The 25,803-nt window shown below is 38.3% G+C and overlaps 1 protein-coding gene across 1 annotated transcript in view; it reads right to left on the bottom strand.

Annotated features, from left to right (window-relative positions):
• The window catches only part of LOC134530041 (CLIP domain-containing serine protease B4-like), a 59,658-nt gene extending 35,110 nt beyond the window's left edge, over positions 1–24,548 (bottom strand). Inside the window, exons 1-2 of the mRNA XM_063364578.1 lie at positions 24,479–24,548; positions 8,478–8,603 (exon numbers count right to left, since the gene is read on the bottom strand). Of these exons, the coding sequence (XP_063220648.1) occupies positions 8,478–8,586 (109 nt within the window). The 5' untranslated portion in view covers positions 8,587–8,603; positions 24,479–24,548. The remainder of the gene's footprint in view (positions 1–8,477; positions 8,604–24,478) is intronic.
• Between the last annotated feature and the right edge of the window lie 1,255 nt (positions 24,549–25,803).

Here is a 25,803-nt window from a genome sequence, read left to right as displayed (position 1 = left end):
TTAATTACGAGACGCGGTTTGCCGCGACACAGATCAGCACGCGTCACGTTTGCAGACAGATCTCCGGCGAGCTCAGAAGACTCTGGAAGACTTCATCCGACCGCTAGCTACTATGTAATCGTCCTAAATAAGGGATGCTATCCCTCAACTAAATTCAAGTAGATTAGTCTGTCTGCATAGTGTTAGTAATTTTTTTGTTTTGAAATTTTCCCTTTTAATTTTTTTAACTATGAAGAAATCATCCGCGCCCAGCCGCGCAAATCGCGAGCTACGGACCATGGCTGACTCCGCGATGGCAGCTTGAAAGCTACTCCCCTGTTTTGGTGAGTGATAATTCGCGACCTCCCCTACCTCCCCTTAGATTTTTCCGGGCATTTCTTGCCCCATGTACTGTCTGTATTCAAGTCCTAATCAGTCTTGATTTGGCTTGTTACAGTCAGGGGTTCGACCTCCCAGCGATGCACATATTCAGCTAGATTCGAGATCCAGCAACTACTGGTGGACGAATTGTCCACCAGTATGTTTTTCGGCAGTCCGAGATCCATCCATTAGAAGAAGCAGCTTTCTTCCATTCTACAGTTCGGCATTTTTAACTCCACACCTGGAAGACTCGGGTGATATGGTTTCTATTTCTATTCCCTCCCTTTTTTAAAGACAAACCAGCGATAAGTGACTATCCACTTAATCCACTGATATGGTAAACTAATCAGCGACAAATTTAATGTAGTAGAACATTGCAAGTTGTAATAATGTATCAATACAATGTACTTTGTTTTAAATAATCGCGGGCCGGCCCCTTTTCGTTTTTCTTTTTTTTTTTTTTTAAATCTTTGAAACTTGTTAAAACCTTTTGTATGTAAAGTAATGGAAGCAAGATAATTCATCAGGGCAAATAAAACAGGAAAACTATAGATCAAGTTAATCGTGTAGTTTTTATTTATTGATTTTAACGATCCACCAACTTCCTCCTTGCTTGTTACAGGAAGTTCCTAAATTTTGTTTGTTACCCACCTCATGCCGCCTCTGGTAAATCAATTTATTTAACTTTTTTTTTATCCCGCAAGTTTCCAAGGCTCTTTTTAATTAATTTAAAGATTTCAATTTTGAGGCACGAGGGGTGTATCAACATATATAGGTATATCTCTTTATCTAACCCATTTTATTTTCTATCCTCGCTATATCTCAACATATCTCTCCGTATCTGTCTCACTCTATATATATATATATGTGTGTGTGTGTGTGTGTGTGTGTTTGTGTGTGTGCGTGTATCACTCTATCTCTGTCTCTCTTTTATCCTATTAATATTATAAACACGAAAGTTTGTAAGTATTAATGTATGGATGTCTGTTACTCTTTCACGTAAAAACTACTGAATGGATTTGAATGAAATTTGGCCTACAGCTAGTTTATAACCTGGATTAACACATAGACCCCATATATATATGAAATTCCATCCCTAAGGGAGTGAAAAAGTGATAATTTCACTTTAAAACAGAAAAAATCATAGAAATACAAATAGTGAGTGAGTATCATTTCTCGATGTCTGACACACGATCATACACATATTAAGGTTTGGCAAATTAATATTTTTCTCCTTGGTGAGACCAGTCCGCTTAGTGGAGCTCGCAGCGGCTAGCAAAATAAAGGCGCTAATAACAGTTTTGTTCTTAACTTCGTCAAAAGATAGAGTTGCCTTGAATTTTAAATGCACTATCGTTTGATGCGTTTGTCATGTCTTTAATTTTCGTTTGTTTGTGCCGTATGCGTTCCTATACCATTCATCCGATTGCGATGAAATTTTGGTGATTTGTTATGCGCATGCCCATGAAGGTTACTGAGATGGTGTAACTATTTTTCAATAGTTGGAGCACGAATCGTGTCAAAAAATGTGTTTATTTCATTTTATATAGCAGCACTTCGTCTGTTTTTGTTGTATAAGTAAGCACGCATGACACAATTTATTTAAATATAAAAGAGAGACAGAGATAGAGTGATATATGTAGAGAGTGAGGTAGAGACGGAGAGATAAGTTGAGATAGAGCGAGGTATAGAGATAGAAATGGGTTAGATAAAGAGATATACCTATATATGTATAGAGCTATATAGAGACTTATATATAGAAGATATAGAGATAGTGGGAAGTATATATGTAAATATAAAGAGATAAATAGAGATAGAGAGATACATAGATGTATATAGATGTAGATAGAGATAAATATATATAGAGAGAGATGGATACATGATTTGTACATGTGGAACTACTTCAAACATATTACAAAACAAAACTGAATGATGTATTGCAATGCTGGCCGAGCATTAGCTAGATAATGGAATCTTTTCAATATTAGTAATCTCTTATTTTTCAGCTTTTTTGTATATTGCTTTATAAAGTCTAAATTACATACAGACCAGGTAAATAACTATAAACTGGCAGAACAACGTCTGTTGGGATCTGAAAGTGATATAAATTAATGTTCACACTTGACATTCAAATAAAGAAGAAAATTACTAACTACATCTGATTTCGAAAAATTTCCTCTTCACCCTGTGTTCAGCCTGGGCAACGCCGGGTATTGCAGCTAGTATTTAAATAAATTGTGCCATGCGTGCGCACTTATACAACAAAAACAGACGAAGTGCCGCTATATAAAATTAAATAAACACATTTTTTGACACGATTCGTGCTCCAACTATTGAAAAATAGTTTTACCTTCTCAGTAACTTTCATGGGCATGCGCATAACAAATCACCAAAATTTCATCGCAATCGGATGAATGGTATAGGAACGCATACGGCACAAACAAACGAAAATTAAGACGTGACAAACGCATCAAACGATGGTGCTTTAAAATTCAAGGCAACTCTATCTATTGAAGAAGTTAAGAACAAAACTGTTATTAGCGCCTTTATTTTGCTTGCCGCTGCGAGCCCCACTAAGGGAACTGGTCTCACCAAGGAGAAAAATATTAATTTGCCAGACCTTACTATGTGTATGATCGTGTGTCAGACATAGAGAAATGACACTCACTCACTATTTGTATGTATATGACCTACTATGTATGATTTTATTTCTGTTATAAAATGAAATTATCACTTTTTCACTCCTTAGGGATGGAATTTAATATTAATATGGGTGTCTATGTGTTAATCCAGGTTATAAGCTAGCTGTAGGCCAAATTTCATTCAAATCCATTCAGTAGTTTTTACGTGAAAGAGTAACAAACATCCATATATCCATACTTACAAACTTTCGTGTTTACAATATTAGTAGGATTCATCATATACAACTTATTTTAATTTGATTATTATACCTTATTGATACTAAGCAAAGAATATTTTCTGAAATTTTGTTAGTTATTTTATGGTCATTAAAATGTGATAGAATTAAAAACTGTATAAAATACACAACTTTCATTAGCAGGATTAAGCTATAGATGTAATAAAAAAATAGTGAAATGTGTACAATTTTACATATTCATAGCCTCTGTGAATATACTTAATATTGTAGTAAACATCTGGCATTTGTGTAAAATTACACATATATCGCAAATGTAAATTTAACACAACACAGTAAAAATATACCAATTTCAATGGCAAAATCACCAAATAGTAGTAATTGTATTACTACACTTTGAAACCTAGAAAAATACTAGTAACCAAGATGCCTCCTTAAGGAAATTGTCTATTATGCTATTTTTTATACGAAATCTAGTATCTAGTAGCGATGATCCTTGAGAATGTTCCCTGAATGATATAATAGCGTAAACAGGTCATTCTTGTATTGGTTTCTCACTCTGTTAATTTGTTTTATGATATGCGAGTGCCGAAGTTTTTGTGGACTTTTAGGTGTATAGCAGATTGTTTTTGAATGTTTTATCATTTTGCCTCATCCATTTTATTCGTGTGTTATTTAACGTAAAATATTTAAGGAAGTATGCGTGTTTATACTGTTGATGATTTTCCTTCATTAATTTGTGCAGGTGTCATTGTGGAGTGGTGTAAATTTTATGAGGCAATGATTTTTTGCGTAGCGTGTTTTCGGAAGGCTAACTTCTGTGCAAGTGATGAACCTAGCTATACACAAAATGTTTTTGAATTGTCGTGGAAATTAGGTTTACTTGCATCGTGAAGTCATATTTTAATTTTTTCCAGATATTAATATTATATAATTTTGTTTATGGTCTTACATATTTTTTTTCTTTTCAATATATACTCCTATGTGTGATTAAATTGATAGTACATATATTCATATAGTTGGAAAATTACTAGGCATGCAATAAATGCAATGGTTCGTTACTCTGGCTTATTATAAACATGCACTGAGTCTGCTAAACGAAGTGCGTAGAAATACCTAAATAAAACTGTATTGCGAGTTGCCTAGCTGTGGAAGTTCCAGGCGATTTGCATCGTGAGAGTGCATTTAAAATTTGTTCTGAGTTAAGGACTCTTACGTAATTTTATTTATGGTTATGCCTAATTGTGTTTTTTTTTTTAATACTCGTGTTTAAATTGATATACTCTCGAGAAGGTGTTAGAAAAATAACTTTTGTTCCTTGTACAGAAATTTATTTAATTTTAAATATTTGTAAATTAATATTACATGTACATATGTACATACTGCTTTAAGCTTCTCATTTAGCACCTGCGTCAGTGAAGGGATATTTTTTTAAATGTTAAGAAAATATTTTATGTAATTGAAAGGAAATCTGCATACCTGAGTGTGGCATAACTAAAAAAGATCAAAAAAGACAAAAAACATATCCAGCTAAAAATAGTATACATTTTTAAAAAATTATTTACCTTAAGGTTGTGATTTGTGATTCTAGGAGATAGAGAAAGAGAAAGGGAACGATTGTCTGTATATATGTTTTTGTGTGCGGCAGAGAGAATTGGTAGTGAGAGTGAGTGAGTTTTGTGTGAAGGAGAGTGAATAAGGGACGGAGAAGGGAGAGGTATACGAGGAAGAGAAAATGCAAGAGGGGAGAGAACATGAAAGAGGTGGAAGAGTATGTAAGTGTGTGTGAGGAAAATAGGTTTGGTGGAGTGAGGATAGGGGGTACGATATTTAAAGGTTAGGAAATGGGGGAAAAGAAGAAGTAAGAGTGTGTGTAAGAAAGAGAAAGACAGGAGAGGTCGAGAGAAGATTAAAAGGAAAAGGGACAAAGAGAGGAGAGGAGTGTGTGAGAGGGTGAGTGAGGGAGCAGGAGGGACATGTACATGTAAAATTTAGAAGTTCTTTACTCATACATCATGTGTATGAATTGTAACACTTTGGTGTGTACGACTGTGGTGCACTCTATTAAATAAGTCTGACGTCAAAGAGGGATGCCACTAGCTCTCCCAGCTGACACTTTCAAAATTTCATGTGGCACACTCCGGCTGCCATTTCTTGCATCAAAGATCATAGTACTACTGGTAGAAACTTTGAACATCACATGATAGACTTCCCCTCCAACTATATCCCCTTCACCCCTTATTATTATGGATACCCTTATCATTATCTTCATTCATTTTAGTTTCACCTCCCCTTCCTCACTCTTTGTCCTCTTTCAAGTTTTCAATGACCACCCTCACATTCCCCCACTTCTCCTGTGCCGTTTATTGGTGTACAGATTTTAAATTTTAAGTTTATTTTTAATTTTTTAAATTTTTAAATTTTTATTCTTATTTAATTTTTGTCAGACTTCTGTATTATCAAACCTTTTTCATCATAGTTCTCTTTCCCTGGTTTTCGGCGCACTCTAGTGGTCGTGTCCTTAAGTCTCTCCCTCTCTCTTTTTTGGCCGCCAGAGCGCACTCTTGTCCCCCCCCCCCTTTAGCTCATGCTGGTTGTAAGTAACCTAGCGCTATATTTGCGAGTAGAATTAAACTTAGTTCGACTGCCCCTCCATAGAGCGCGCGGCGCACGACGGCTATAGAGGTTTTTACCATGCAACAGACCTTTGTTTTACCTTGCCTCGGACGTCTTCGGCTCCGTTCGGCTCTGAGCCATATCATCTCCCCTTCGGCCTTCCGGGTCCCAGCATCCTTTTTTAGACGATCTAGCCGCCATGTTGGAATTAATTCGCGGGCTGTTGGGCTGACTACATCGGCGTCTCTGTCGAGTTGCTCCTCGACTAATAAATCGCGTGTAGACCTGCCTTCTACTGCGCTATAGGATGTAATCGTCTCGGGCGAAGGAATTTTTCCCTAAACTTTTCTTTATCTTCTGTTAGTTAGTCAGCCAACCTGAATAGCTACATAATAGTTATTTTTTTTAATTCTTTTCTTTGTACTTCCGCGACACCGCGTCGCATGTCCTAACTGGCGATCGCGCAATATGATTGTAATCATCTGTCATCACCCTGCTTCGGTGAGTCTTTTGCTTTCAATATTTCCCTCCAATTCGCTCCTTTTTAGCGGGCTTTTGCCCGATTGATGGTCTGTCTGCGACCTGGTCTAATCTCTGTCGATATTGGACCTTGTTGCAGGCAGGGTGCAAGAGTTACCCACCGATTGAAGAAACACCCCCGTCGTCCGAGAGTCACCCCTCCACAAATGGTCTTGATTGAAAGTCAACAAAATTTATCCGAATTTTACCTTGTCGTGAGCTCTGAACGACAAAATTTCATAAATTTTGGTTTGCCAGTGGACATAGGAGAAGTTATTGTTAACGATGTAACGTTATATCTTCAGAAATTGTGACTCAAGAAGAATCAACCCTTATCGGACATGGTGATAGTGTAATTTTTTTCCATAAGATTCAAAACCAAGGCAATATATTCTAACTATTTTTGTAAACATTTTACTATGGCAAGAACCTTGTTAAATTTTCGCTAGATTCGCGGTTCGGACTCGCTAGCACTATAAATTCTGTTCATATTTTCTTCATTAATGATTGCTAAGATGTTAAAATGCTAATTTGATCATCGATTGTTAATCTGTCTTGATATTTTCTGTTAAAATCTATTTAAAGAAAGGTTATGCACTATATAAAAGAATATTAATATAAATAAACCAGGAAGCCTTTAGATCAAATAACTTATTTTGTTGTTTTTTTATTTAATTGAGTACCTATATATCTACCGCTCCACTAACTTCCAAATGGATTGTGTGTAGGGAGTTTCTAAATTGTTTTGTTCCCCGCCTCGTGCGACCTCTGGTGATGTTCGAATTTTATGTCAATTTTGTAGCTTGTTGCTCAGCTGTTTCCTAGGACTTTTAAGAGGTGTGATAATACCAAAAAAATCAAGGGCACGAGGGGCGTTACACACCCAATTAATTAATTATTAATTTCAGTCATTATAATTTGATCATCTTCATTCCTCCCCCTCCAGTACTTTTTTTAATAACTTATTTACTTCCCTGCTCTTCAATTGAGCTCGTGGCCGAATGGACAATGTACTCGCTTCCTAGCATCGAGGTCACTCCTGTGATCATGGTAGTCACCGTGCTCAGATACTGGTGCTACCTCGTAGCGATACTATGAACTACCTTTGATGTCATTCAAGATGGCCGAAAATGTTCACCTACCTCCCAACGTCTCATCCATCTGTGATGTTATATAATATGGTGGCATACCGGATGGCTGGCAACACAGTACTAACAACTAACTCTCAATTTGTGATCTATGTTTGAAATGGATGAAGAAATTTAAAAAAAAAAGTTATTTTTGAGAAAGGGGTAGAGGAGGAAAAGGAGTTTGGTTAGAAAGAGGTGAGAGGGGAATGGGTGGAGTCAACATTAGAGATACACCAATCAGTCTTAACATAATGAAACATAACAAAAAATAAAATAATAATGATAAAGAGGGATGACTCCTGGCTGCAAAAGGGAGGGAGTGGCGTGTCATCTGGCGAAATGGGGAGGGGAGAAATGAAACAATAGAAAAAATGTTGTGTATGGGTGAAGGGGAGGAGGGGGAGGTGATAGTGATTTATTAACCTAATTTCCGTATCATTTGCTAACTTAGAGCGAACATGATCTCCCGACTGACACAGGCTGCACATATATATACATATACATTCATATATATATATATACACATATATATACATATATATATACATATATATACATATATATACATATATATATACATATATATACATATATACATATATATACATATATATATACATATATATACATATATATATTCTGCACATAGGATCACCATTGGCTTTATGATCTGCCAATTTAAATGTCGCAATAGTGGATTTAATCAATCACATAAGTGACTGATTACAAATGTAACTTCCAAAAAGATCCATATTTATGTTAATAATATAAAAATTAAAAATAACTTTGAGGGTTATAAAATCATTAAATATTACTTTTAATAAATTTCCCATGTAACCTATCGAATCTTCGATACTTTTTATGTCCCTTCTTTGAAATGTGTTACACATTCAATCTTAAACTTTTAAACAAAGTACGTATACGTTTATACGAGCATGGTTGATGTTAAGAGGGACAGGCAGCATAAGAATAATTACCTGAACACGTTTTCACTTTCATTTTTCCTTCATCATGAAAAAAATTAGTTACTGCCCACCCATTAAAGAAAAGAACTGCACCAAGAGTCAACGCTGTTAAAATAGGCATCGTGAAAATCGCTGTTCCTGAAACACAATCATACATGGTTCACTGTGGGTGTGGCAAAACACTTTAGGACAGGATTATACACTATACAAGAACGCAATAATGCAAAAAACAACATGTAATCAAAGCAAGAAAATCGTATTTTTTATTAATCATGCAGGTCGCTAGACATAACCAACCGTATACCTTTAAATTGTAAATAATAGAAATCAAATTTCTGCCTTGGATTTATTTTACAATTTAAAATTTATCAAAACAACAAATTATCACAATAATTTAATTAAAGTCAAGGTGTCATAGCAATTGCTTTAATGGAAAAATGATACACTTTTCGCTATTCATAGCTTGTTGTAGTATCATCGGGTTCTATATTCAAATATTATTCTGTGGGGTTTTAAATAATTATCATCTCACTTTATAATAATGTTATCATACCATAATAACTCAATACTCTATGATAAATTCGAAGCAATATTAAAATAAATATAACACTAATAGTATTACAAACTATATTTATCCTAAAAAAACACCTCTATACTGCAAGTACACACACGCAAGTAAATTATTAATTTCATTTACCACTTCTTGATTTCTTTTATCTCCCACAAATGTAAAACCCTTCTTGCATGCCTTGTCATGCCTTTCCAGAACATACTTTTTATACTATGTAAGAGACTATAAATCGATTGGATGGTATTAATTAATTTTGGTACTTACCAGCCAGTGCAATACTGGAAATATTTCACACATACTATACAGAAATGATACGTATGCATTACGTGTACTAAAATGACACTTCAAGTTTACTGGCATATAAATTCTTAGAGGTATTTTAGAAACATATTCAGTACATTTATACAATGTGTATCCGAACAACTAGGTATTTTTTTTATAAATATGCCCAAGTAAAATAATTTCAGTTACTGGCCATTAAATCGCGTGTCTCAGAAGCCGAAGGCCCCACTGTGATGAGATACTTAACATACTTTACACTTACGAAAGACCTGTTGCAAGCATATCTGACAAGAGTCTTCGACCAACTGTGTCTTCAGTACGGGCATAAGGATACGTGTGGCGGGATATGATAGAATACATTTGTCAGGATAGGTAGGATACGATAGAACATAAATGGCACGATATGATAGGATATGATCAGCAGGATTCGATAGAATACGATGGGCAGCATACGATAATATACCACTGGCATGATTCGATCAGCTGGATACGATATAATATGATTGGATGGATACGATAGGATATGCTTGGCTGGATACGATAGGATATGATTGTAAAGACATGATGGGATACAATCAACAGAAAACTATAGTGTACAAATTTCAAGGAATAACGAGTAGCACTCTGAAAAATCCACAAGAGTTCTGAAAAAATTATAACATATAAATTTAAATTTAAAAATTATGAAGAATTAGTAGTATATGAATGGGGTTCCGAGATCTGGCTTCTGGCTGAGGTGCCGAGGTGCCGGTCCGCCATCTTGGATTGTGACGTCACGGCGGCCATCTTGGATGAGTGTAACGGGACATAGCGTAATGGGACAAGTTTGACCTTGACCTCGACGGCCATATTGGAGCCGCCATCTTGGATCCGCCATATTGGATGACGTAATTGTGTGTTCTCGAACATTCCGGAGATGTGTTTTCCGCCATATTGGATGATGACGTCACCGTTGCAATTTTCGTTACGGCCGCCATCTTTAACGTTTTTATTTATTATCTGATTTAAATGGAAAAAAAATTTAAAATTATAAAAAAATTCACTTAATAAAAATTTAATAAAAATATTTAAAAATCAAACATAAACTACACGGAGCTCGGAGTCCTCGGTTCGAACCCGGTGAGGGCAAAAAAATAAAAATGGCGACCAATCCTTCCCCCGTGGTGAATGCTGGCAGACTGACTCCCACCACTTTTTTTCAAAGCATATATATATCGTCACCTAGTAGAACGTCATGACTGCCATCTTGTCTTTGATGCTGGAAGCAATCATCATCATCATTGTATCGTCGGCTAGAGTGCGCTGACGTCATGTTAGTTTAGTTCTTATCCGATAGAGTGCAGTAATCATTTATTACTGTGACACCCGCCATCTTGAAATTTGGCCGCCATCTTGAAAATCCGTAATTATTTAGCTAGAAATTCGGGAAAAGTTCCAAAATTCATTAAATAAATCACTCATTAATTTACATATTGATTCGATCGATTCACGTCCTCGGTTCGATACCCGATCGATGCAATAATGTTTAATTTTATGAAAAAATAATAAATTCAATAAACCATGTTAAACTTTCGTAAAGAGACTTTAAATCCTCTACTACCATCATCCTATTAGACGTCAAGACTTCCATATTGGAAATTCGTAATTTTAATGCTAGAGATTCGGGAAAAAGTTCAAAATTCATTAAATAAATTTGTAATCTATATACTGACTGATTAGATCGACTAAGGTCCTTGGTTCGACCCCTGGATGATACAAAACAACATTAATATTTTAAAAAAGTACCACTAAAGTGTAAGGTTTGAGAAAATAAAAAACACCGCAAGTTCTTTTAAAAAAAACTTTTATTACATACATACTACACTACTACAAGTACAAAAAAAAATACACTGACAAATTAATAAAGCCTTTTTGGATTTCTCGATTGAAACAGTCTTCTTATTGTACGGACTAAGCATTTTACATGACTTTAAATGTCTATCCGATCCAGTCATCACCGCAGCCAGAGACGGACTGAAGTCCATATCACTTATATAGTCTCATTAGCCGGTACAACACATGAGCCGAAACAATAACCTTGTTCATTAAACGTGAACTAAACTTTCTCGGAGCATTTTTTATAATGATGATGTAAGCTGTCGAGACGTGAAATTAGTTTATTACATTTTATACACTGAAACAGTATTCTTTGAGCATTATTCTGACAGCTGCTCCTTTCATGTCTGCGCGCATTTGAAGTTCTAGTAAATGATGCGTCACAATATTTGCATTGACGCAATGTACACTCTTCATGAATTGAAGTCTGGAATGCAGATGGTGAAACTTCAGCTGATGATGGAACAGCACGTATCGTTGTCTCCTTTGCAGTTGGTATCGGGATCTCCACCGCTGTCGTGGTCTCCTCTGCAGTCGGTATCGGGATCTCCGACTCCATCATCGTTGCTGTCATCGAGGTCCCCGCTGCTGTCGGTAAACAGTCTATTCCGGTCGACATAACTAAATCTCACGAAACTTAATGGAGAGAGCACGTCCGTACTGCACCGCGGCCAGAGGTGAACTGCGGGTCCAGTCGTCTGAACCTCGCTTATATACCTGTGGTCTTCTGGTATACTACATGAGTCAAAATATTGTCTGTATTTAAAAAATTTTATTAGGTACCTAAAAATTGTAGAAATAAAAACACACGAGTTCAAGTTTTACACATTTATTTACAAAAAATTCACAAATACATATTAGGTTAAGGAATCAAGCATTTTCACAAGCAAAGTCTTTAATGCCGCACGAACTGACACGTCGACTCCGGTTCCAACTGGTTCGCAGGCCACAGGATCAGGAACACAGGTTTCCAGCTGGTCATCTTCTGCGACGTTGACAACTCCGACAAGACATGGTCGGTGACGTCTGTGACCACGTCTACGCCTGGGCTTTGGCTCAGTGCTAATTGGGACAGATTCACTGTCTGAACTGCGACGACGAGACACACACCGTTTGGGCGTCTGCGTAGAAGCATCACAGGTCGCAACAGGTTGCAACACGCTCATGTTTGGTGTTGCACATGCAGACGAGGCGACTACCTCAGCGATGCTAGCAGGAAGGATTGTGTGTGGTCTCATGTGATAGACGGCACAGTTTCCAGGTTCGCAACAATCTACCAGCTGCTGAGTCGGTTCGTAGGACACAGGAAAGTGCGCAAACCGCCAATGCTGAGCGCCTCCATCACAGGTTTCTGTATATGTACGTAGATACCCGGAATCCCAGTAGCTGTACTCGACACTGCTGAAGCTAGGTCTTGCGCTCACGTACACGTTAGCAGGATGAAACGTAAACATCTTCTTGCAGGTCGAACGTCAACTGAAGACACGTACGTAGGTACGACATTTATATATGCAGGCTCCTACTAACACTGTGTGTGCCATTTCTGCATTAACTGCGAGTTTGTACAGGCAGAGACACGTTCAAACTTGTCACATGGCTGCATGTCGTATATTGCACTAAGCTTGCGCAGGGAAGGACAGCCGTAGTCGGTCTGTATATCTACGATGTCAGCTGCTCCGTCGTCACACAACTTGCTCAGCCATTTCTTCTGTTCAGGTCCGGCAACGTAGATTATTTCGTTTTGAACTAGTAAATCTCCAATAGTGTTTTTCACTTGGTGGTACGGAATTTTTCCTTCGTCCCACTCCAGGCCATGGTAGTATTTACATAGCCATTCGTTCGACCGTTTACTTTTTTCGTCTAGTAGTTTCCACGGATACGGAGGTCGGAAGCTGCGGGTTCGAGTCCGGCCGTCGTGAGTGACGGCAATTTCCTTGAGCACGAATCCATTTTGACTCTGGAAACCTTGCAGGTTGCAGTACATCTTGTCGCTAGCAATGCTCGGTCGTAACTAAATTATCATCGAAAACGAAACAGTATTTATGTCAGAATTTTCACAAGTTTGTCTCGACAATTGTACGAAGCAAGCCGATCGTGAAGTATCAGACAAAAAGCATAGGTGTTTGGTGGAATATTTCCGCTAGTCGTTATCTCGATCCTACAGTCGATGATGTTTGAATTTATTCGATCATCCTGTTTGGAAACGTCAAACACCATTAACGGTGCCTTGTTCTTGAAACTGTCGGGACTCAGTATCGGTGACTGTCTCCGCCCATAGTAAGCTTGCTGAAACTTGGCATACATTTGATATGCTAGAAGGAATCTTCCACTTTCAAAATCCATGTTCATGTCAACGTACGGATAACTTTCGCTGTTTAAAAATATTTTTACATTGCGTATTTGACAGTTATCGAATACGGAGCGACTTACTCCTGCATTGAGCTGTCTTCCGGTCTGAAGCCCGACGATGATGTATCTTGGTTTTTCCGTAGCGAAGCTGGACTTTACTATCCAATTGATACGCTGACTATGAGGCAAGCCAGGATAAGTTTCCAGGCTCCAGGATCGGAATGGCACATCGAAGTTCTTGCCATTTTCTATGTTCTTCAACATCTTGACTCGTTCAACGGTGCTCACTTGGATGTGGGGCAGCATCCACTCGATAGACTGTAGTGTTAGCGAGACATCTTGAGGGTTTTCTGCAGCGGCGACAATTGCATTAATGTGCGTGTTGGCTAGAAGCAGTACGAGCTCTTGTTTCGAATTAATGATTATATGCTTGTAGTCCTCAGCGAATCCGAGAAGCATGGACAGAGGAACACAAACTTCGAACTTCCCTTCGGCATAAACCGGAAGCTTATATTCATCCTCGAGAGCCCAACCGGCCATCTTTGCAGCAGACAGTTCATTTGGCGTGAGCGAAAGGTAACTTTTCATAGCAGATGTTATGCCTACATCTCTCGTCTGGTCTACCTCGACGCCATTGAGTACATATGTAATGCGCTCGATTAGGTGAAGAATACCATTGCAGGATATTGATGTCGTTGTCGGGTGCGTACCATCCGCTTTTGTCAGCGTGCCTCTTATACGTAGAAATGACTGCGAAGGTAAAGTACAAATATCTTGGTGCTGTACAGCAATGCGTACTTCCGATGGTAGTGCGTACGGTCCGAGCAGGAAAGGCTGGTACTCGTGCAATTCCATTTTCGTAATGCTGTCATCAAAAATGACCGGATCTTCCACGTTGAGGATTTCGTCTTCCATATTTATTCGGCACTTGCCCAATACTGAGAAGATACTTTATGTTGTCAGGTGTTAATGCACCGATGTCTGGTAGAGAACTGTTCTTATTCACGGCAATACGATTTCTTTTATAACTGTTCGGTGTTACAAACTTTATGCCCATCGCTTCAAGTGCAGACGTAATGTAATTTCTTCGTCTTGAAAATTCACCAATCGTCCTCGCTGGTCAACGATTCGGACGACGACTTCGTGTGCGCACTTCACGACGACTGGAACGTAAATGATACTTTGCGGTAGTTCTACCAGTTTATATCCTGGCGGGACCATCGGCGAAAACTCGTGCAGCATGTTGCTTAGTCTTCCGTTGAGATACGTTCCACTTGCCAAATTACAGTTTATTCGTATGACATTCACAGGCAAAATGTTTACCGCGCGTGTAGATTCGTACGTTCTTCCCGTATCATAAACCTTTGATTCGAATCCGAGCATCGTACCTATGGTGCCAGGTTTCGTAAAGTCGACATTTTCACTGCATGTTAGAATGCTTTTTTGAGTGTTTGGATTTCCACGCAGTTGAAAGTCTACATCCTGTGGTAACATATCCCTGATGTAATTTGCAATGTCGTCAATTTCGTAAGATCCAACAGGTAACCGTATTTCATGAGCGGTCCCGTCGCTTTTCAGGAAGCAGATCTTGCAATTTTCTTCGTCGATATTAGGTATGGCATTATACGTTTGAAAATCTACGAGTCCGATACACCATTCCCCGTCTAAATCCAGAGGCGGGAAATGAACCGCCCGCAGCTCAGATGCGTGACCTGTCAAGGTAAGTGTTATCGACATGACTAATAAATTATCATCACTGCACAACCTTTAAGTAGCAATTTTTATTTGTCAGCTAATTTTTGTTTGTTAAAAAGCGAAGACACAAGTGTCCGCAGTTTGTTTGATTAGGCTTATGTTCCGTTTCGTAATAGTAAAACAATGTAGTGGACCGACCCAGGTACTGTCGCAGGGAAGTTCGAAGTTTGTGTTCCTCTGTCCATGCTTCTCGGATTCGCTGAGGACTACAAGCATATAATCATTAATTCGAAACAAGAGCTCGTACTGCTTCTAGCCAACACGCACATTAATGCAATTGTCGCCGCTGCAGAAAACCCTCAAGATGTCTCGCTAACACTACAGTCTATCGAGTGGATGCTGCCCCACATCCAAGTGAGCACCGTTGAACGAGTCAAGATGTTGAAGAACATAGAAAATGGCAAGAACTTCGATGTGCCATTCCGATCCTGGAGCCTGGAAACTTATCCTGGCTTGCCTCATAGTCAGCGTATCAATTGGATAGTAAAGTCCAGCTTCGCTACGGAAAAACCAAGATACATCATCGTCGGGCTTCAGACCGGAAGACAGCTCAATGCAGGAGTAAGTCGCTCCGTATTCGATAACTGTCAAATACGCAATGTAAAAATATTTTTAAACAGCGAAAGTTATCCGTACGTTGACATGAACATGGATTTTGAAAGTGGAAGATTCCTTCTAGCATATCAAATGTATGCCAAGTTTCAGCAAGCTTACTATGGGCGGAGACAGTCACCGATACTGAGTCCCGACAGTTTCAAGAACAAGGCACCGTTAATGGTGTTTGACGTTTCCAAACAGGATGATCGAATAAATTCAAACATCATCGACTGTAGGATCGAGATAACGACTAGCGGAAATATTCCACCAAACACCTATGCTTTTTGTCTGATACTTCACGATCGGCTTGCTTCGTACAATTGTCGAGACAAACTTGTGAAAATTCTGACATAAATACTGTTTCGTTTTCGATGATAATTTAGTTACGACCGAGCATTGCTAGCGACAAGATGTACTGCAACCTGCAAGGTTTCCAGAGTCAAAATGGATTCGTGCTCAAGGAAATTGCCGTCACTCACGACGGCCGGACTCGAACCCGCAGCTTCCGACCTCCGTATCCGTGGAAACTACTAGACGAAAAAAGTCAACGGTCGAACGAATGGCTATGTAAATACTACCATGGCCTGGAGTGGTACGAAGGAAAAATTCCGTACCACCAAGTGAAAAACACTATTGGAGATTTACTAGTTCAAAACGAAATAATCTACGTTGCCGGACCTGAACAGAAGAAATGGCTGAGCAAGTTGTGTGACGACGGAGCAGCTGACATCGTAGATATACAGACCGACTACGGCTGTCCTTCCCTGCGCAAGCTTAGTGCAATATACGACATGCAGCCATGTGACAAGTTTGAACGTGTCTCTGCCTGTACAAACTCGCAGTTAATGCAGAAATGGCACACACAGTGTTAGTAGGAGCCTGCATATATAAATGTCGTACCTACGTACGTGTCTTCAGTTGACGTTCGACCTGCAAGAAGATGTTTACGTTTCATCCTGCTAACGTGTACGTGAGCGCAAGACCTAGCTTCAGCAGTGTCGAGTACAGCTACTGGGATTCCGGGTATCTACGTACATATACAGAAACCTGTGATGGAGGCGCTCAGCATTGGCGGTTTGCGCACTTTCCTGTGTCCTACGAACCGACTCAGCAGCTGGTAGATTGTTGCGAACCTGGAAACTGTGCCGTCTATCACATGAGACCACACACAATCCTTCCTGCTAGCATCGCTGAGGTAGTCGCCTCGTCTGCATGTGCAACACCAAACATGAGCGTGTTGCAACCTGTTGCGACCTGTGATGCTTCTACGCAGACGCCCAAACGGTGTGTGTCTCGTCGTCGCAGTTCAGACAGTGAATCTGTCCCAATTAGCACTGAGCCAAAGCCCAGGCGTAGACGTGGTCACAGACGTCACCGACCATGTCTTGTCGGAGTTGTCAACGTCGCAGAAGATGACCAGCTGGAAACCTGTGTTCCTGATCCTGTGGCCTGCGAACCAGTTGGAACCGGAGTCGACGTGTCAGTTCGTGCGGCATTAAAGACTTTGCTTGTGAAAATGCTTGATTCCTTAACCTAATATGTATTTGTGAATTTTTTGTAAATAAATGTGTAAAACTTGAACTCGTGTGTTTTTATTTCTACAATTTTTAGGTACCTAATAAAATTTTTTAAATACAGACAATATTTTGACTCATGTAGTATACCAGAAGACCACAGGTATATAAGCGAGGTTCAGACGACTGGACCCGCAGTTCACCTCTGGCCGCGGTGCAGTACGGACGTGCTCTCTCCATTAAGTTTCGTGAGATTTAGTTATGTCGACCGGAATAGACTGTTTACCGACAGCAGCGGGGACCTCGATGACAGCAACGATGATGGAGTCGGAGATCCCGATACCGACTGCAGAGGAGACCACGACAGCGGTGGAGATCCCGATACCAACTGCAAAGGAGACAACGATACGTGCTGTTCCATCATCAGCTGAAGTTTCACCATCTGCATTCCAGACTTCAATTCATGAAGAGTGTACATTGCGTCAATGCAAATATTGTGACGCATCATTTACTAGAACTTCAAATGCGCGCAGACATGAAAGGAGCAGCTGTCAGAATAATGCTCAAAGAATACTGTTTCAGTGTATAAAATGTAATAAACTAATTTCACGTCTCGACAGCTTACATCATCATTATAAAAAATGCTCCGAGAAAGTTTAGTTCACGTTTAATGAACAAGGTTATTGTTTCGGCTCATGTGTTGTACCGGCTAATGAGACTATATAAGTGATATGGACTTCAGTCCGTCTCTGGCTGCGGTGATGACTGGATCGGATAGACATTTAAAGTCATGTAAAAGGCTTAGTCCGTACAATAAGAAGACTGTTTCAATCGAGAAATCCAAAAAGGCTTTATTAATTTGTCAGTGTATTTTTTTTGTACTTGTAGTAGTGTAGTATGTATGTAATAAAAGTTTTTTTTAAAAGAACTTGCGGTGTTTTTTATTTTCTCAAACCTTACACTTTAGTGGTACTTTTTTAAAATATTAATGTTGTTTTGTATCATCCAGGGGTCGAACCAAGGACCTTAGTCGATCTAATCAGTCAGTATATAGATTACAAATTTATTTAATGAATTTTGAACTTTTTCCCGAATCTCTAGCATTAAAATTACGAATTTCCAATATGGAAGTCTTGACGTCTAATAGGATGATGGTAGTAGAGGATTTAAAGTCTCTTTACGAAAGTTTAACATGGTTTATTGAATTTATTATTTTTTCATAAAATTAAACATTATTGCATCGATCGGGTATCGAACCGAGGACGTGAATCGATCGAATCAATATGTAAATTAATGAGTGATTTATTTAATGAATTTTGGAACTTTTCCCGAATTTCTAGCTAAATAATTACGGATTTTCAAGATGGCGGCCAAATTTCAAGATGGCGGGTGTCACAGTAATAAATGATTACTGCACTCTATCGGATAAGAACTAAACTAACATGACGTCAGCGCACTCTAGCCGACGATACAATGATGATGATGATTGCTTCCAGCATCAAAGACAAGATGGCAGTCATGACGTTCTACTAGGTGACGATATATATATGCTTTGAAAAAAAGTGGTGGGAGTCAGTCTGCCAGCATTCACCACGGGGGAAGGATTGGTCGCCATTTTTATTTTTTTGCCCTCACCGGGTTCGAACCGAGGACTCCGAGCTCCGTGTAGTTTATGTTTGATTTTTAAATATTTTTATTAAATTTTTATTAAGTGAATTTTTTTATAATTTTAAATTTTTTTCCATTTAAATCAGATAATAAATAAAAACGTTAAAGATGGCGGCTGTAACGAAAATTGCAACGGTGACGTCATCATCCAATATGGCGGAAAACACATCTCCGGAATGTTCGAGAACACACAATTACGTCATCCAATATGGCGGATCCAAGATGGCGGCTCCAATATGGCCGTCGAGGTCAAGGTCAAACTTGTCCCATTACGCTATGTCCCGTTACACTCATCCAAGATGGCCGCCGTGACGTCACAATCCAAGATGGCGGACCGGCACCTCGGCACCTCAGCCAGAAGCCAGATCTCGGAACCCCATTCATATACTACTAGAATTATAAATAATAAAATTAATTGGGGATAAAAAAATAATTATGCATCTGGTGAACTTCTCTTTCGAGAAGCAATAACAGCATTCTAGCAGAAGTTGTCAGAAATATTTTGTAATTTTTTTAATTTAAATTTTTTTACTATTCAAATTTTATTTATTTTAAATTTATGTATGGTTTTCTCTGAGTGCTTCTGGTTACAGATGAGAAATTGATCTCCGCATGAAGGACTTTTTACCTAATGAGGTATGTCATTTTATCCTGTGATGCAATTAAATTGTTAATTTCTGGTACTAAATCAGAACTGACAATATTTTTATAAGGTGGATTTAAAAAAATTACTCAGTCCAAAAATATCTGATAAGACGGATGAGAAACACTATCATGAAGGACTAACTTCCTTCTCCTTGATGTCTAGCGAAGCCTTCCTTCTTTTGCGATCGTTAGTGAGCAACCCGCATCCCACATAAAATAAATAATATTTACCTGCAAGCAAAATGTGTCGACATCTGTTGTTGACAAGCAGAACTACTTGCATCAATTTGTTTTGCATTAGATAACTTAACTCTTTGCTGATGAAATATTTATAAAAAAAAATCTATTTAAGTAATGGATCCAATTGGAAAACTGTCAGTTTGTATCTAACATTAGTCACAAAAGCTACCATGGATCATGGATTGTTATCTGCAGCTGAATCGGAAGGAAGCCGTTGTAAATATTGTGGCAAGGATTTTGTCATGAGAAGGAATGCTAGACATCATGAGAAGAATGATTGTGCTAAAAACCCACTACGCAAAATGTTCAGCTGTAATCGGTGTAGCAGGTTGTTAACACGAATTGACAGCTTAAAAAAAATGGTAGAACATGTAAATCCAAGCCCACTTACGGCAAAGAAGACATCGATGGAACTACTAGACTAAATAAGAGTGATCTGCATTACGACAATAATTTTCCTTGTCCTGAGCGTGATGGTATTAGCTCACCCGATCGTGACGAAGAATATAAATTGAAGGATGCTGATGGCTTCGGGAAGACTGAAACTAATGGAAGTATCAACACCATAAAAAGTGAGAATACATTCAAGCCTATATTCAGTAGATCCTCCATACTTTGTAAAAATGATGGACTCCTAAAAAGTAAGCATGAAGTCGATGAAGACACTTCGACATCAACGATATCGAGTTCTTACGGTAATCTGGGTGAAGACGATGCCTTCTACGGTGATTGCTACAGTGACTCTGAAGCTGGTGACGTGATCGAAGACTGTGCTGAAGCACCTAAAGCAGGCAAGATCGAAGACTGTGATGGTGTACTGAGACCGAAACGATGGAAAAGACGTGTTATAATAAATAAATCTGATCAAGCTTGTGATGATCACTGGCTCGATGATGAAAGTTACCCTGAGGTTGGTGTTAAAACGGAAGACACCAGAGATCATAATATTTATTATAAACGTGCAAGGAAGATGGTGGCAGAAGAGATTTATTACACATCATGGAAAGATCCAAACATATTGGTTGACCGGCTAAGACTGTCGGTGGCATCTGTTCGTAGAGGAAACTACTCGCATATCGTGGAAGTATCGTCCATACTTAAAGAACTGCGGAAAGCTGGCTACATACAATAATCATTTGTTTAACTTTCATGTGTGTACTATTGAATAATAAATGAATTATTTATATTTAAAAAAAAGTATACTTTATTTCTTGTATTCTGATTTCCAACTAAGCACGTGTTTCCGCTACTGTATGCGTGATCATTCCATTTTCTGTGTGTACGTTCCATTTCCTGTGTTTACATTCAGTTTTTTCCTGTGTGTACATTCCGTTTTCCTGTGTGAACATTCCGTTTTCCTGTGTGTAAATTCCGTGTATTATGTTCATGGTCTATATGTCTGACATTTTTCATGACCCGGTCTTGCGGTCCAAAGACGCTTGGTGTATGGATGATTTTGTACATGAACATTTTAAAGGTTAATCTAAGTATCAAATAACTAGACTTTCATGTAATGCATAGCGGCACTGTATTTATTTAGATGGTCAGGTATATTGACTTGAGTTGTTTTTCGTAGAGTGAATGATTAATAAATTCCTCAAAAGGTAATGGAAAACAAAATTTTAAAAAATGTTTAAAATTGAGTTACAACTGTCACTGGTCAAGAATCGAACCGTGGACAGGAATCCATCGATTCAATTTGTATGTTAATAATTGATTTTTTCGAAAACTTTTGTAATTTTTCCCGCATTTCTAGCTAAATAATTGCATGATAACCAGATGATGCCCAATCTTTCATTATGTCGGGCACCTCAGTAATAATAAATGATTACTGCACTGTAGGAGGTTAGAATAAAACTAGCATGATGGTAAGACGAGTACATACATTATGGTGCCCTCCAGCAGACGAAAACAAGATATTGGCAATGACCACTATCAGGCTGTAGCTCCTGGTAGCATGTACTGAACATAAAATGTCGGATCCATGATGGTCGTCAAGGTCAAAGTCAAAGATCAAGTTCAAGGTCAAATTTCAAGTTCAAGGAAAACTACAAGGTCAAGGTCAAATTTTAAGGCCAAATTCAAATGTCAAATATCAAAGTCAAGGTCAAGGTCAATTTTCAAGGTCAAGGCCCAATTTCAAGTTCAAGGTCAATGACAAAGTTCAATGCCAACAGACGAGGTTAATGGTATGGTGAACAGAAAATTATACTAACATGTCGCCAGCACACTCTAGCAGACGAAAACAAGATGACGGTCTCCAGCGTACGAAGACAAGATGGCGGACATGATGTCATACCATCTGACGATATATACTTTGGTATTGGTGGTAGGTCAGTCTGTAGGTGGCTTCTGTGGAGGAAGGATATGATGGGTTTTTTTTTTTTTTTTGCTCTTAGCGGTTTCGAACCAAGGATGGAAATCGATCTAATCAATCATAATTCTAATAAGTTAATTTTTTGTTGAATTTTGTAATTTTTTTCATTAAAATCGGATAATAAATAAAGATTTCCAAGATGGCCACTAAATTTCAAGACGGTGGACATGACGTCATACTAGGTGATGATATAAATGCTATGAAACAAGTGGCGGGGGTCAGTCTGTAGGTGGCTTCTGTGGAGGAAGGATCTGTTGTATTTTTTAATTTTTTTTATTCACCGGGTTCGAACCAAGGTTCCGAGCTACGTGACGTAAATATTTGGTTTTTTTTTAATTTTTTTATAAAATTTTATTAATTGAATTTTTTAATTTTTTAATATTTTTTCATTAAAATCGGATAATATATAAAAAAAGTTAAAGATGGCAGGCGTAACGAAATTGCAACGGCGACATCATAATTCAAAATGGCGGAAAACAAAATTCCGGAATGTACGAGAAAACAAAATGACGTCATCCAAAATGGCGGATCCAAAATGGCCGCCGGGGTCAAGGTCAAAGGTCAAGGTCACGGTCCTTCAATATGGCCGCCGTGATCTACTTGTCCCGTTACACTGTGTCCTGTTACGCTCATCCAAGATGGCTGCCGTGACGTCACAATCCAAGATGTGGCTCGGTTCCCGGCTCCACCGCCAGATGCCAGTTTCAGGACATACTATTACACACTACTCACGATATTTTTGGGGTCTATGAACAATGAAATGAAAAACTGTATAAACATTTTCCGGAAGTCACACCATAGTAACGAGTAGTCTTCTTTGAAATCTTCTTAAATTGGCTAAACTATTAGCTATAGAAAAATTCTTGTATAGGGAAATTATTCTATACAAATTTACTACAGATCGGTTTTTAAGTGTCATAAGTGTTTACTTACTTCAGACATGATATTAACTTGTGGGTGCTGTGTTACATGTGCGCAAGAATATAACTAATTAAAGATATGTATTTATTTATTAGCTGAACGAGTCAGTAGCAACGAGGTTGTCAGTTGGGAACACAACACAGGTAAGTTGAAGCTCGAAAGTGCTACCGCCTAAAAATATATCATCCCAGCATTAGCGTGAAGGTATTTAGGAAAACTATGGAAACCAGAAATCTGGATACCTGGAGGAGGTTGTGAACCCAGGTATTCTCGAATGAGAGTCAAATGTTTATTTATAGCAACATCTCTCTAGTTTGTTGGTACATTTATTTGCGTGCGTAGTGTAAAATGTACTCCAATTAAAAACCAAACGTCGGTCCCTCTAAACCAAACTTCAGTATCTCCACATTTGGATGCATACGTCACAAACCACAACTGTAAAGAAATTAACAAAAGCTCTACTTCTAAAATATCCTTCCCATCCTCCCTCTTCATCATAGCCTAGTTTCCAAGCACCTACCTCTGTGACGCATTCCCCTGCCCTTCTAGTGATGTCCTACCTGTCTGCTCCACCCTTTCACTAGTCTGTGTCGTCGGTTCACCCCTCCCCCTCCGACCATTACCGGCGGCGGGCCAATACGATTCCACACATTCACTCATGCCTCGTCTGATTTTTCGCAAAGAATATCTTGACTAAAATATCATTCTACAAGATGAAAGCTGAAGATGAAAGCTGAAGATGAAAACTGTTTTTGCCATTGAATATATTTGTCACTGACTTGCGAGAACTGCACAAACACGCTCTAAACATGGTATTTTTAGTCACTTTCGCTACTCTGATTATTTAAACATTGTAAGGAGGCAACAAATAAAATTAATGCCCAGCAAAATTACGTGTTATTTATTAAAATTAAATGATTTTTTTGTTTTGTTTTTCTGGTAAGAATATTCTTTGAGAAGTTAGTAAATTCTTTTAATGCAGCATTTAAATACAATATTTTAATAGGAATTTATAAGTTACACAGTTCCTAACTAAAATTAAGTATCTTTAAATGTAACTATAAAATAGTAACAAAAACATTCTTCAAAAATATCATCACAATTTACAATTGTATACATACGCTTTTAAATTTTCCTTGAAAATATCAACTACTTATTAAGAAAATAAATACACTAATTTCTTCCATATTTTTTTACTATGGTTCGCTCAACAACGTACCTAAGTACTGGAGGTGTAAGTCCAACAATCGAGGACAGAACCAGCGTGTATTCTTCAAAGTGCCTGCCTCACCGACTGTTACACAAACAAGCAGGCCACGTATATGTCATTGCCAACTGCAATAAAATCATTTATCTTGCCTTCAGTGGGGCAGAACTTTGTATCGTAACTGCGTTTGCGCTGTTTTCCCCTCATCATTTCACAAGACATTAACACCCCATTGTGAGGCAAACTGCGCGACTCAGTGAGCTGATAGCAGAAGAACAAAAACTAGCGCCAAGCAAATAATTAATGATCCATTCAGAATTAAACTTTGCTGATTATTGAAATATATTATCTCAGTTTTATTACGGCAATGTTCGAGACAGGCCAGCACACTAATCCACAATCACCATCTTAACTATAGACAATGTTATGAATGAAAGGTGTTAAGAAAGGCGCCGCAAATGCACAACTTGAGAGTTTGAATTTATAACGTTTTTGGACATGCACTGCTGGTTTATATTGTACGGTACTGATACAAACGCCTTGTAAACGACGAGTGATCAAGTACTTGAAAAAATAACAGAAGACATACCGGTATACAAATTTATTTAACACTAAGGTTAGATTTTAACATTGAAAACAAATATTTAAAAAGATGATGACAATAATTACTTATTGCACTTTTCCTTAAAAGGCATGGGGCACGAGCACGCGGGTAATCTGAGAACGCATGATATATATATACTTATATATATATATATATATATATATATATATATACACTCTTAAAAACCTTTTTAAAAATATAATTGTTTAATAAAAAAAGGAAATACACGGGCTATTATTTCAAATTACTGTGTCGCTGTTAGTCGCAAAACAGAAACCACTAGTATATAAAATTGCATTTAAATATTACGGTTCTGAAATAATTATTGAATAAATAAATTATACCACTAAACGCGAAAGGCCGTAACAAATCCAAGCTCGCCCATGAAATGTATCAACATTTAAAAATAACCTCCAGAAAAGGTACCTAACCTTAAAGGAAACCTTGAAAGAAATTGAAAAATATGACTAACACAAATATTGAGAGAATGTGAATGCTCTTGCGAAGATTACAGTTGTCACCTCGCGACGACAGTAGGTAACAACAGGCCTGACTGGAAGGACCGCCGCTGCCGGCGAGTGGTCGCTGCCTCTGCAGCAGGCGGTACCCGCGTGGCACGAGGCAACAGCTTCACGCCTCGGCCACTAGTAACAACCTGCAGCTCAGCGACCAGTTCCAACTTTCATCATACTCATTACAGCAGCAAACTATAATTAATACATGACATGTGGAC

Source organism: Bacillus rossius, chromosome 1, assembly GCF_032445375.1.
Source record: "Bacillus rossius redtenbacheri isolate Brsri chromosome 1, Brsri_v3, whole genome shotgun sequence".
Lineage (NCBI taxonomy): Eukaryota > Metazoa > Arthropoda > Insecta > Phasmatodea > Bacillidae > Bacillus > Bacillus rossius.
The sequence above is the reverse complement of the archived record's forward strand: the minus strand, read 5'-3'. Positions and strand labels throughout refer to the sequence as shown.